This window comes from Tenrec ecaudatus, chromosome 10 (genome assembly GCF_050624435.1).
Source record: "Tenrec ecaudatus isolate mTenEca1 chromosome 10, mTenEca1.hap1, whole genome shotgun sequence".
NCBI classification, from domain to species: Eukaryota; Metazoa; Chordata; class Mammalia; order Afrosoricida; family Tenrecidae; genus Tenrec; species Tenrec ecaudatus.
The window spans coordinates 122,872,859-122,886,989 of NC_134539.1; the positions used below are offsets into that span (position 1 = coordinate 122,872,859).

General features: G+C 40.0%; 1 protein-coding gene and 1 non-coding gene across 2 annotated transcripts in view; both read right to left on the reverse strand.

Annotated features, from left to right (window-relative positions):
- DHX40 (DEAH-box helicase 40) overlaps positions 1-13,689 on the reverse strand; it is a 52,768-nt gene extending 39,079 nt beyond the window's left edge. Inside the window, exons 1-8 of the mRNA XM_075561508.1 lie at positions 13,502-13,689; positions 12,497-12,664; positions 10,463-10,608; positions 9,763-9,882; positions 9,354-9,581; positions 8,911-8,977; positions 7,810-7,941; positions 182-281 (exon numbers count right to left, since the gene is read on the reverse strand). Coding sequence (XP_075417623.1) covers positions 182-281; positions 7,810-7,941; positions 8,911-8,977; positions 9,354-9,581; positions 9,763-9,882; positions 10,463-10,608; positions 12,497-12,664; positions 13,502-13,613 — 1,073 coding nt within the window. The 5' untranslated portion in view covers positions 13,614-13,689. The remainder of the gene's footprint in view (positions 1-181; positions 282-7,809; positions 7,942-8,910; positions 8,978-9,353; positions 9,582-9,762; positions 9,883-10,462; positions 10,609-12,496; positions 12,665-13,501) is intronic.
- Positions 12,221-12,353, reverse strand: LOC142460484 (small nucleolar RNA SNORA63). Its single transcript, XR_012786679.1, has one exon. It is a non-coding gene; the product is annotated as a small nucleolar RNA SNORA63 (small nucleolar RNA).
- Positions 13,690-14,131: the final 442 nt, after the last annotated feature.

The following is a 14,131-nucleotide window of genomic DNA, read 5'->3' on the forward strand; positions in this document are numbered from 1 at the left end:
ATTTCCTGTTCACAGCAATCAAATAATCACAAGAAAGGCAGGTGATTATAAGTTAAGAAACTTAAAAAATAAACGCGAGAAATTAGTAGAGAGCAGAGAAACAAGCAACAATTAACTTATAATTATCTTATAATTAACTAAGTAGCTTCCTTGGCCTTAAGAAGAATATCCACAGCTGTACCTGATTCCATCTATTGTCAGAGATGTTGCAGCGATATTGGTGGATATGACACATTTTCTAATACCAGGTGGAGGTGGCAAAAATATTCTCCTCTGCTGATCTAAAATAGATGTAAAGAAAGCATACTAGTTTACAAGATGCAGCTGCCAAATCGGGTTTCAAGAACTCCTTTTTCATGAAGTTTTGTTTTCACCTCTCTAATTACCTTCAAAGAACCCCAGTGGTGTAGTAGTTATGCACTGGGTTGCTAACTGCAAGGTGTGTAGTTCAAAACCACAACCTTCTCCTCCCATAAAGAATTACAGTCTCGGAAACAGTTTTACCCTATCCTATAGGGTCGCTGGTATTGCAGTGGTTAATGGTTGGGCTGTGATCCGCATAATTGGCAATCCACATCACCAGCAGCTCAGAAGGAGCCTTCTCCTCCCGTAAATATTTACAGTCTCAGAAACCCTAAGGGAGCCACTATGACTCAGCACTGATTCTAGGGCAGCGAGTTTTTGTCGTCTTTAAATAAGGTCACTATGAGTCAACATCGACTTGATGGCAGTGAGTTTGGTTTTGGTTTTAATGACGTTTATTTCAAAGTATAATAGCAAATGCTCACTATTAAGATTTCTAGATCCATGGAGCTTTGGATTCCTGATGCTGAAAGAAATCCTACAGTGGGTCCTTCATCTAGCAGATAGATAACTTTGAGGAACCTCGAAGCTCCTCTCTAGTGAAAAGCAGAAAATTGTTTTCAAACAATTTTAGAGCTTCTGGAAACACTGAAGCTTATCTGTTCACTAGATTAAGGCATTTTATCTGCCTTAAAACTTAGTCAAGTTTTTATTTTGGGAGTTGGTGGGAGTGCCTAACTCATGACTCTCTAAAGAAGAGCTCCTCCACTTTTCCAATATCCACACATTCTGAGGGTTGGGCCTCACCAGCAATGCTTACAGTATGTACCTTGCTTATCTGGCCATCGTTTACAGCACAAGGGATGCACATCTCCCCCAAGCTGGTCAATCAGATTCTCCTGTGAATTTAGGATAGGGTTCAAAAGATTGTCAATTTGAGTAGGCTGGCTTCTTGCAAAGAGGAAAAATAAACCTGGGAACCACCTAGGGAAGTGACTAATGTACATAAAGAAGAGAAAATTAGTCCAAAGAGAGGAAATAATGAAATCAGGATGAGGATTGGAATGAGTATTTCTAGATTTTCAAACCACTGCCATTGAGTCCATTCTACCAAGTGACCTTGTAGGAGATTTCCAAAGATCTAACTCTTCATAGAAGCAGTCTGCCTCATCTTCCTCCTGAGGAACAGCTGACCATTCAGTTAGCTGCCACACACTTAACCCCTCCATCTCCCAGGAACCTTTCTAGATTCCTACCCTCCACACCCAACTCACTGCCAGGGAGTCCATTCTAATTCACAGCGACCCTACACGACTAAGAACTACCCCTTCAGGGTCCCAAGGCTGTAAATCTTTATGGGACCAGAAAGTCTCAAATTTCTACAGATGGGCCAGTGGGTTTTGGACTGCTGACCTTGTGGGGAGCAGCCCAGCATGTAACCCATTATGCAACCATGGCTCCTTCTGCAACAGTAGAAAGACAGGCTTAGACAAACTTCCTCAAGTCGAGAGAACAGGGCAAATAAGGTATAAATGTTTACAATGAAATGACTGACTCCCTGACCAGAAAATGAGCTAAGTGAAGGCTGGTTAAGGACAGATCTCAAGGTATTCTGGAAACTGCTGTACTAGGAACAGTAATGGGATTGGGAAAAACAGAAAATTGATGTTTAAAATTGAGGCGTCAGATAACATGGGGTAGGAATTGTCTAGGACGTAAGTATTTGAATACATGGTTAAGGTAGGCTGAAGGCAAGGGTCACATGAGCCTAAGATGTCAAGGAATTGCAAAGCAAGGGAGCACGGTGGCTCACCAATGTCAGTGCTCTCCATAGCCTGGAATGATCCTTTCAGGGAGTATACCAGCAATCCACTGGAGTGGGGAATGAAATTATTGGCATTTCTATTTTTCCTAACATGCCTTTAAACATTTATGTCTGTGTTATGGTACGTATTTAGTACAGTGGAGTCCTGGTAGTACAGTAGGTTGAGAGTTGGGTTGCTAACCTCAGCAGGTCGAAACCACCAGTGGCTCCATTGGGAGAAAGGCTTTCTACTCCTGTAAAGAGTTAGTTCCAAAAGCCCGCAGGGACAGAGCTACTCTGTCCTATGGGGTCACTATGAGTTGGAACCAACTCAATGGTAGCGAGTCTGGTTTTTTATATATGTATTTTGTAAATGCTTGGCTATTGTTTGAATTCCGATAGGTAGAAAAATCACCTTTTCAATGTCAGCAACCTCAAATTGCTTTCTTATAACCAAGAAAATTCAACAAAAAAAGAAGTAGAAATCTACTTTTATGTGAAATGTTATAAAGATCTTTATATTCCCAATATATGGAAACAGACCAAAGATGAACTGTCATGACCGAAAGAAGAGCACAGGTAAAGAAGAAAGGGAATATGGCGGATGAGCCCAGCTTCAAAATCATGGCACTAACTCAGAGGGGAAAAGTGTCTTGTCTGAGATTTAGAGACAGATGGGCATATTTTAAAACAAATTCAATAATGTTTCAACTACAGAACATCACTTCTAAATTAATTTCACAAGTAGAAGAAACAAAGTGCTATAAAGGCAACTTTTGGAAACCTATCCACGCATTCTAATATAAATACAAAGAAGAATTTTATGTAGACCCATTTCTTTCTTTCAGAGTTGAAGAATGTGGTTTTTAAGTATATCTTAGAATGAGCTCATTTCTTTCAGGTGTTCAAAGGAATAAAATGAGCACAACCGGTCCTTCATAAATGTCCTTATTCATGGATTCCCCATCTAGGAATTCAACGAATCACTCATTAAGAATATTAGAAGAAAAAAGAAAAAGCAATTAAGTGGTCAAAGCAATAGCTCAAAACCTATCAGAAAGCTCAATGTTCATATGGTTCTATAGAATATCATCATTAACATCACATGCAAGTAAAATTTTGTTGAAGATCATCCACCAATGGTTGCAGCAATACATTGACAGGAAGCTGCCAGATGTTCAGGCCAGTTTCAGAAGAGGATGTAGAACAAGGGATATCACTGCTGATGCCGGGTGGATCTTGGCTGAAAGTAGAGAATACCAGAAAAATGTTTACTTGTGTTTTATAGACCATGCAAAAGCATTCAACTGTGTGGATCATAACCAACTATGGCTAGCCTTGAAAGAACAGGAATCCCAGAGCACTTCAGTGCTCATGCAGAACTTGTACATGAATCAAGAGGCAGCTGAACAAACAGAACAAGGGATTACCGCATAGTTGAAAATCAAGAAAGGTATCTGCCAGGGTTGTAGTCTCTCATAAGACTTATTCAATCTGTTTGCTGAGTAAATAATCCGAGAAACTCGATTGTATGAAGAACATGACATCAGGATTAAAGGAAGGCTTCTTAACACTCTGCAATATGCAGATGGCGGAACCTTGCTTGCTGAACATGAGGAGGACTGAGGCACTTACTGATGGAGATCAAGGACTGCAGCCTTCAGTGTGGATCACAGCTCAATGTTAATAATAGCAAAATCCTCACAACTGGACCAGTAAGTGACATCAAGATAAAGAGAAAAGATTAAAGTTGTCTATGATTTTATCTTGCTTAGATCCACATTTAATACTCATGGAAGCAGCAGTCAAGATATCAAATAACAGACTTCATTGGGAAAATCTGCCGCACAAGACATCTTTAAAGTGTTAAGAAGCAAAAGAGTTACTTTGAGGGGCAATGGACCTAAACCATAGTCTTTTCCACTGCCTTATATGCACAGGAAAGTTGGACAATGAATAAGGAAGACCATGGTGTTGAAGAATATTGAAAGGGCCATAAACTACCAATAGAACAAAGAAATCTGTCTTGGAAAAAGCACAGCCAAGAGGCCCTTTAGAAACAAGGATGGTGAGACTTTCTAATATACTACTTGGAGCATGCTCTCAGGAGAGCTCAGGCCCTGGAAAAGGACATCATGAGTGGTACAGTGGAAGGGCAGTGAAAAAGGCAAACCTGAACAAGAAGGATCGACACAGTGGCTGCAACAATGGGCTCAAACTTAAGAATAATTCTTAAGTTTGTTCTGTTATTAATAGGGTCACTATGAGATGGAACCAATTCAATGACACCTGACAACAGCAAGTATTATAAGTAATCTGGAGATTTACAGTATACAGGTCAAGAAGACTTGTCGGTTATAAGCAAATATAACTATGTGCCTCTTAGCATATAACTCAATCAGGTTTCTTTTAAAAGGGAAAGCAGTATTCCCTTTGTTTTCTTCCCCTAATGGTTTTTAAAACCTCAAGCCATATTCTTGCACCACTGGATCATGGGTGGGTTACAGAAGTTAAGCAGAGGGCTTGGCTCTGAGTGCAGCCTCTCTAGGTTTGTCTGGTGGCAGGTAGTGGGCATGGCCAGGGGCTGCTCCTGTTGCTCAGGTGGGGAGAACAATATGCAGAGCGGCTGTACTCCATCCCATCCCCTCACTTCTCGATCGCCTCCAACTGCATGCCACCCACCAGTTCTTCTGGTCTCTGCCAGCAGAGGCATCAGCACCAGTAAGAATGACCAGACACGGTCTCTCTAAAGATTTTAATATCATTAAACATCTTAGTTCACAGATGTATTATGGATGTTAAGCAAAGTGTATCTATGCTATGCTATCTTATACAAAGGATGTGAGCATTAGTGGATTTTGGTATCTGTGGGGATCCTGGGACTAATCTCTCTCAGATGCCATGGGATGACTGCATACTACTGTACAAGGCAGGTTATATGTTTAAACTTTAAGACTGTACCTTCAAGGGCCCTGATGACTCAGTGGTTATTCATTGAGCAGCTAACCACAAGGTCAGTAGTTCAAAACCACCAGCCACTCCATAGGAGAAAGACAAGACTTTCTACTCCCAGAAAGAGTTAGTCTGGGAAACTCACAGGGGCAGTTCTCCCCTGTCCTATAGGGTCACTTTGTGTTGGAATCAACTCAATGGCAGTGAGTTTGGTTTTTGGTTAATTCCATGAGGACAAGGACTTTCTTTCATTAAAGCTATATCCCCACTATCTATAACAATGTCTGATCCTTAATAAGTATCCAATGAATAATTGCTGAAGGAATGGATAAACAAAAACTGCATCATATAAATAATAAATTACGAAATTTTCATCTTTAAAGTTGTATATTATCCTAGAATTTCACATAAACTAGAAATGCCCTCTCTGAACATATTTATCCATAAAAAGTCTATTCCTGCGTGTTAGGCCACTAACCACAAGGTCAACAGTTTGCAACCAGCAGCTGCTCGGCAGGAGAAAAGTCTTGGCTTTTCTCCTCTCAGGAAACTCAGTGGCAGCTGTACCCTGTCCTACAGGGGTCCTATAAATTGCAATGGACTCCGTGACAGTGAGTGAGTTATTGCTAAAAGGCCCTCATCTGTATTAGTCGTTGATTCAAACAAAATGTTAAATTGAGTATCTGTTGACCATATCAACTAAAAAAAAAAGGTCTACCACTACTATTTTGACAAGACTCACACTTACTTCACATTTTTACCGTCCACTCATACACTTTACCCGATTGCCCCAACTATAGCAGACAGTGAAAATACAGATCTGGATGAGACAAAGTAAAAGGAGACCTATAGGAGCTGCCACTTGCTTGAATGGAAGGTCCAGACTAGAAAGTCTAGTGAGGAGGCCCAGGAACTCTGAGAGCAGGAGTGAGACCTGAATGAGAGCCCATTCCCAAGAATCTCCATAGAGAAGCTAGCGTGGCTCTAACGAGCCAATCTCTCCCAAAGAGTACTACGAAAACCAGATTTGCCAGAAGCCACATTTGGCGGGAGCAAAGGGACAAAAGCAGCCTCAGAGAAAGAATGGTCAAGAGAACTGGAAGAACTGGGTAACTAAATTTTATCCCAGAGCACAGTATTTCAAGGAGACCATCATTGGTACCACAAACTCAAAATATAAACAACTGGGTGGGGGGGGGAGGATGAGAGGATGAGATTTAAGGTAACCATTAATAGTATAAATATCAGATTTCAGGATGTTGAATGGGGCATTAGCAAATACATTGTTTTCAATGTGTTGGTACTAAATGAAATTATTTATTTATTTATGTAGAAGAAAATAAACTGGGATTAACAATAACGCCACCACAATGGATTCTGAATTATCTTATCAGTTGGAAAATTCTATGAGTCAGTGAAGCAAATAAACAATGGAATTCCTAAAATATTAAATAACCCTAAGAATTCATTTGAAGATACAAAAATAAAGACCTGTACTTACAATACTTACAGTAAATGCCTAATGTCACAATAGGTATTTCAAAAAATAGCACATGGGTCTATAGCTACTGTCAGTATTAAGATTCTCAAACTTTTTGTGGTAATCAACTAGACCAAAATACACATAAAATTGAGAAACATTTAACCACTAATCCTAATCAAACTCCAAATAAATAGGTTGAGGTCAGCTTCCCTTCATTTTAAGAGTCACATTCAGTAATAAAATAATTTCACATATAAATTGTATACCTCATTCAACAATAGTTATTATATTCAAATTGCTTTCTTTTTTAAAATACTTTTATTGGGAGCTCTTACATCTCTCATCACAATTCGTACATTCATCCAGTGTAAGCACATTTGCACATATGCCACCATCATCATTTTCAAAGCATTCTCTTCCCACTTGAGCCCCTGATATCAGCTCCCCATTTCTTTCCCCTCCCTCCCCTGCCCACCCTCCTTCACGAACCCTTGATAAGTTATAGATTTTTATTTCCCTATCTTACATCGTCCTTCGTCACCCCCACCCACTTCTTCATTATTCGTCCCCCTGGGAGGGAGTTCTAGATTGATCCTTGTGATCGATTCCCCCTTTCTCCTCCCACCCTCCCCTAATCCTACTAGTATCTCTACTCTCATTGTTGGCCCTGTGGGGTTTATCACATTTCTTTTTTTTTTTTTTCCACATGTTATCACATTTCTTAACAATAAGAATTTACACCTGTTCTTTCAAATCACAAAATAGTATCCTTTCTGAAAAACATACTATGTAATGCAAGATTCCTTAGAAGAAAAATTATCCACTGTGCTTACTTAGCCTTAGACATATCTGGATAGATATGAATTTTATAGTTTGTAGCGTGGCAAATTAGGCTTGACTTATGGTACAGACATCAGGAAATGATACTCTTCATTTCAGAGCATTTACCATTGATATTTCTGTTTAGCTGGGAGAACAAAGCCCACTCCTAACAATACAACAGGGATGTCCAAGGCACTTGAAAAAGTGAAGCAATGTGAAGATTTCACATATAGAATTCTCTTCTGTTATGAAATGCTGATTCAGTTAATGTTTTGATTTCACAGTCTGGGTGCTAGTTATAAAAAAAAGAGTTCAATTTGTATAGGGTCACTGTGAGTTGAAATTGGCTTGATGGCAGTGAGTTTGTTTTATTTTGAATACTGTAACTATAAAGTAAAAATATACTTAGAAAATCAGTCAATTTTCTCTTCTGCTGTGGAATTACCTGTTGTCATAGACCCGTAACACGGCAGTATCAGCAAGCCATCCAGAGTGGTATCCTGAACATCATAATCATAATCAACAGACTCTGCCATCTGAAAAAGCAGCTCACAACTTTTCTCGATTTCAAACTGGCCTGAAATGGAGAGAAAAGTAACTCCAGGAATTGAACAGCACAATCAATTTAAAACTAAAACAAAAATAAAATCCAAGAAACTGGAGAGCAATTAAATCTGCATAATAGTTATTGTAAATCTTTCATTTGACCCAAATGATATGAACACAAAATAGTTTTTAAAATAGTTTTAAACATGGTTTTACTACACACGTGATCACAACAAAATAATAATAACAAGCTCTCATGAAATTTAAATATCCGAAGCAATGAAAATGTTTATAATTTTTAACCCTTTGATCTTGTTAATACAGTTTTAAGAAAGACTCAGTAAAGTTCATTGTTAACATACGGAATGTTAAGTGGAAATACTGCCTTTAGATGTGAATCAAAACACTTATGCACACTGAAAAAGACAAAGATTGTTAGGTTTCACTTCTGACAGTGTAGGAGAGAGAAGACGAGCAATGAAGTGATTCATTCCTGTTACAAGATGCTGTCACTTGAAGAAGAATCACGTACGTCTGAGATTTAACTGTTCTATTTTTGGCCTCCAAAAAACTGCCAAAGACCTGGATTCCACACTTTATGTACTGCTGTAACACAGCACCACCCACCACCACTCAGAAAAGGAGCTGGTGGGATGTCTGCTGAAATACGGCATTAATCGCTCACTCAGGACTATTTCGTCTGGCAACAGCTCTATGTAACACAGTCCCATAAAAATGACAATACTTCACTACTTAACATCTTTTTACTAAAAGATCAATGTGTTTCAGACATACTCACTACATAAAGCCTGACTATTTCTCATAGTAGTGTAGCATGACCTTATATATCTTATATCTAAAACTACTCAGATAAAAATAAGCAGCCAGGACAACAGTTGAGAAGAGTTTAGATTTCCAACATGAAGCAGCACTCTATCATCTTGCCACATACTGCTCTCAAAAAGCATACCCATTTGTCAACCTGACACTGAATGCTCACCAGTCAAGAAAACCAAGATGTCTCCAGCCATTTCATTCAAATGGATGTCCATGGTCACTTTCACAATCTAAAATAAGAAATACATGTATAATATGCTAGTGGAAATATAGTTCCTCCTCATCACTATCTTCCCTTGCTTTATAGAAAAATCAAGTTCTCAAAGTCCCAGGACGTAACAAGACTGTCATTAAAATAGTAAAGGAAACAAATGAATCATCAAACTATATAACTTAAATCAGAGATTCAAAAGAGACATAAAAAAGTAGAGGAGCTCACACCAAAGGTTCAAGTAGAAAGAAATTGTTTTGGAAATGTTGTACATATGTTTGGAAACATATGTACACGTGTGCTTAATATTACTGAATGATGGATTGTCAGACGATTTGTAAGAGCTCCCGAACAAAATGATTATAAAAAAAAGAAAAAAGGATGCCAAGAAATACCGCTTGGATATATGCTGTATTTTCCCTGTCTCGGGGACCGATCAAATTGCAGAATTTCTCTCTGACAGGATACAGTCTCCCAGGTATGTCAAATATTGGGCAATTCCCAAAGAAGGCAGAGAGTTGGGCTAGTTCCATAGTGGCTGACATCACCACCACCTTCAAGTGCCCCTTCCTATTAGGAGATTTCTCCTGAAATAGCTTCTTCAGCAACCCAAATAAAATGTCCTGAAAGAAAAACAAATGTAACTGTCAGGTTATTTAAAACATATCGGTATTCTAACAAGGTAATTCTTATTTCACCAGATTAAAATATAAGAAAAGGCAATTTTGTATACAATAAAAAAACTGTCCCAAAGAAGTAAACTATCTACTTGATAATAGAAACTCAATATATTAAAATACTCACTGTCGTTAGAGTTCTCTCATGAGCTTCATCTAAAATAATAACACTGAATTTAGTAAGATTTGGATCTCCCAGAATGTGTTTCAGTAAACATCCATCAGTCATGTATTTAATTGCTGTTTCCTGACGAACAAACAGAAGACACTACAAGTTATTGTACCGCCAAATTTCATTACTTCTCCCAATCAAATTTTTCTCCAAATTTAGACATTAAGTTATCACACTAATATGACTAAAGAAAAGAGAACATTATGTACTTCCTGAGGACGGCAAATGAGAAATGTAACTGGTAGACAGAAATGAGGAACAAAGAGGAGTATTTCTTAATCCTGATATACAAATTATAACTACTAAAAAGAAGACAATTTAAAACTCAGTGCAATACAGTTGTGGATGTTTAATAAATATTTGCTTTTTTAAATAGTTGTCAGATTTCCACTAACTTCAAGAATACAAATTAAACTGCATGCCAAATTTAATCTACATGCTCAAATCCTGAAAAATATAAAACAAGAGAATCCTAAGAAAAATATACACAGCATGTCAACTAAACCATTAACAATGAGCAACAAACGCTAAGTCTATTCTGAGGCTTTCTTTCTTTAAAATATGAGACTTTAAAATTAAAATCTTCCTTAACTTTATCTACTCCATTCAGTAAGCTTTTAGTATTTGAAAGAATACCAAAAAATATTTTGAGTACCTTAGAGCTGCAATCATCAAAACGAACTTGGTATCCTACTCTGGATCCCAAAGTGCACTTCATTTCTTCCGCAACTCTCTGAGCAACAGATATGGCAGCCACTTTTCGTGGCTGAGTCACACCAATCATACCATGTTGTGAAAACCCTATCAAAACCAAATAGAAAAACGTAATGATGCCAACAATTGCTTCTTTCTACTAAAGCCAGAGGAGCTACTGTGGTTCTACTGTTACACAAAGGTTGGTGGTTCAAAGCCACTAGCTACCACTCAAGAGGAAGCTGTGGCAGTCTGCTTCTCTAAAGGAGATTATTCCCTTGGAAACTTTATGGGGAGTTCTACTCTGTCCTATATAAATTGGGATCAATTTGATAGCAATTGGTTTAGTTTTATTTCTTGTTTTTTTTTGGCTTGTTTTGTTTAAGAGCAAAATCTTGTGGTCAAATCAAAAGAAAATCCTGCAAATAAACATATTTACATCCCAAAATATATGTATTGTATATAACAAATAAAACCATCCAAAATGTATTATTTTAATAAAGTTTGGGTTTCTGGTTTATTTGTTTGCAAGCCCAGTGTAAAGAGTAGATCAAGGATTTATAGGTGGTGGTGGTGGTGGTGGTGTTTGCTATCACTGTTGTTAGGTGCCACTAAGTTGATTCCTACTTCTAGCGACTGTGTGCACAACAGAAACACTGACCGGTTCTGTGCCACCTTCACCATCACTACTAGGTTTGAGCCCACTGTTGGAGTCATTGTGTCAACCCATCTCCTTGTTCATCTTCCTCTTTTTCACACTCTCCACTTTACCCAGCATGAGGTCCTTTTCCAGGGACTGGTCTCTCTTGATTACATGTCCTAAAGCACATGAGACTACGCTTCGCCATCCTTCTAATAGGTTTATATTCCCTAGGAATCCATACAATGCCATACATTTCCTAAAATAAATATACCTTTGTTACTGAAGTAATGCAGGATTTTAAAAATACCATCTTTCATCAAGCCTTTACTTGTTAAAACCACAGGGTTCAACTTAGAATTCACGGCATTTTTCCCTTGGCTTATAAACCAGCACTGCATTCAGAGGTGATGCATTTGAACAAGCTAACATAAATTAAAAAATACGTTTAGTTTAACATGAGTCAAATACAATATCATTTTGTCTTATGATAGCGATGTTTGCCACACTGAAGGGAAGGGCAGCCTAAAGGCTTGGTGCTAACAGAGCCAAGGAACAATATTTACCTGGTGATGCTCTGGAGAAGAGACCTAAATTACTAAAGCTAGCAACAGACAGACATCAATGAATTCTTCTCTTCAGCATCACTGCAACACTCAATGGTTCATAGTCTACTACACAGATAATATCTACCTGTAATTCTCCGTTTGGGATTATTAGGGAGTTAAAAATCTGCCATTTTAAGTCTTTATGGCTTAAATCTGAAATACTTAAATCTGAAATAAGACCATAGAACCAAGGTAGACAAAGTAAGGGTGTCCTTAATAATTGGGCAGGAAGCAATAGGAAGTGATAGCACTGACTGCTAAGCTAATTTTTTTTAAGTTGCACTAATTCTTATTTATTTTTTCAAATCATTTTATTGGGGGCTTACACAAATCATCACAATCCATCCTTCCACCCATTGTGTCAAGCACATTTGTACATCTGTTGCCATCACCACTCTCAAAACATTTTCTTTTTACTTGAGCCCTTGGTATCAGCTCATTTCCCCCCCTCCCCTATTTCTTTTTCTCTAATATGTATGAGACCAAGCATCGCTGGGCTGCTACAAGAGACTAGCAGACAGGGACAGATAAGAAACAGCTTTACTTTGAGCAGGGGGAACGTCAAAATAGCACTAAACAGCTATATTGTAGTCTAAATTCTGCTGTCCCCTATTTCTTATTTCTCACATACTACTAAGTAAAGATGTTTCTGTGGGTGCTTGCACAGTACAGAAGTTTTACCCATCTTTAAAAAGATTGATAAATAAATGCGGAAACTACTACCAGCATCATTCCAGAGTAAAATTACCTGCTTCATATAGGTATTTTGGGAGTTGAGTTGTTTTACCACTTCCTGTATTTCCAGTAACAATAAGGAATGAATTGTCTCTCACAGCCTGAATAAGCTTTTTTCTTTGTTTCTGAATAGGAAAAGTTGGAGTAGTTCCTCCTTCCTGTGATGTGCATCCTTTTTCTTCTGTGATAACAGAAAAACAATCATACCAATTAAAAGGACTGTAAAGATATCTTTGACTTAAGTTTCCACAAACTGAAAACAAAACACAACATAATTTGAAGTCTGCAAAGTGTCAATCCCTGAATTCTCTTTAAAATCATGAATGTCCAAATCCTAAGTGAACTTTATAAGCCTAGAACAACTTTCAAATGATATCTAACAACTTGAATTGTTAATGCATGACTTGGACAACTTAACTTACAAGGAAGGTCTTGTACCATGCAATATACATCCGTATTCATATAAAGCACAATACCCACACAATTTTCCACACAGAAATGGACCAAAATGTGAAACAACACCAGCACAAAACTCTCCGCTGAATAAGAAGACACCTGTGTTTGCTTCTGATTCATGGTTCAAGTTAGGTCCCTGTTCAGAGTGACTGATATCCCAGAAGGCCAAGTGGTAGGTAACCATGGAAACTGGCTCCTGGAAACTGGCTCCCTTCATACAGTACCCAAAGGCAGGCTGGCGGCCCGACGAGGGGGGGGCGGTGAGTGGGTAGAGAACAAAGGCTTTATGAGCCTCTTTAAGAACACAACGTTTCCAGGCGTGGGTTTCACTCTTTTACCCCCCAGCAGTGTTTTCATTCAACTTGGGTCTGGGACCGTGGCCCCACGAAGCCAACGTGCTCGTTGGCCGCAAAGTTCGCCCAGGACGAGGAAGACAAGGAGGGTGCGACATCCTTCTACCTGCTCTCCAGGGCCACGCAAAGGCGGACTTTCAGGCCCCCCAGCCCCTCTGCCCCTCACGCCGTAACTCCCACTGGCCCCCGTGGGGTCCCGCGGACCGCACCTCTGTCAGCGATGGATGTAGCTGAGGCGCGCTCTTCCTGGGGGCCGCCGGACTGTTCACCCTCCTCCTGCCGCCTTGGCGCCCTGCCCGCGACGGCGGGAAACCGGGACATAGACCTGGTCCGGAGCAGAGGCGAGCACGTCCAGCGGGCCGGGGAGATGGGCGGGGGAAGGCGGAGACGCTCTCTGATGACGTAGGGTGTTTACTTCCGCGTGTGCGACGCGCGGCGAGAGGAGGGGGCGGAGCTCTCCGTCAGGGGACGCGCGGCCGGAAACGTGGTCGGCTCCCGCGCTCCCCGGAGGCCCGGCCGCTCCACGCGCGAGCGCTTCCCACGCGGGACCGCGGAGCCCTGCTCGGGATGCAGGGGGCCTCCTTCCGTCCCAGCTCGTGTGCGTAGGACGCGTAGCCACACTCGTAGTCTCGGCCACGGACGTCGTCGCAGCCCATCCTCCTACCTCGCCGCTGCGAAGCTGCCCGGCTAGCGGTGTAGCGTCCACGCTGTAGGTGGCCCCAGGCTGTTGGTCATTTTCTTCTTGGGACCCTGCCCTTTTATTTCGCACCCTAAACAGTAAACGCCCCATTGGGCAGGAACTTTGGAAAACCGCTGTACACCCCCAGTGCCCAGCTCTG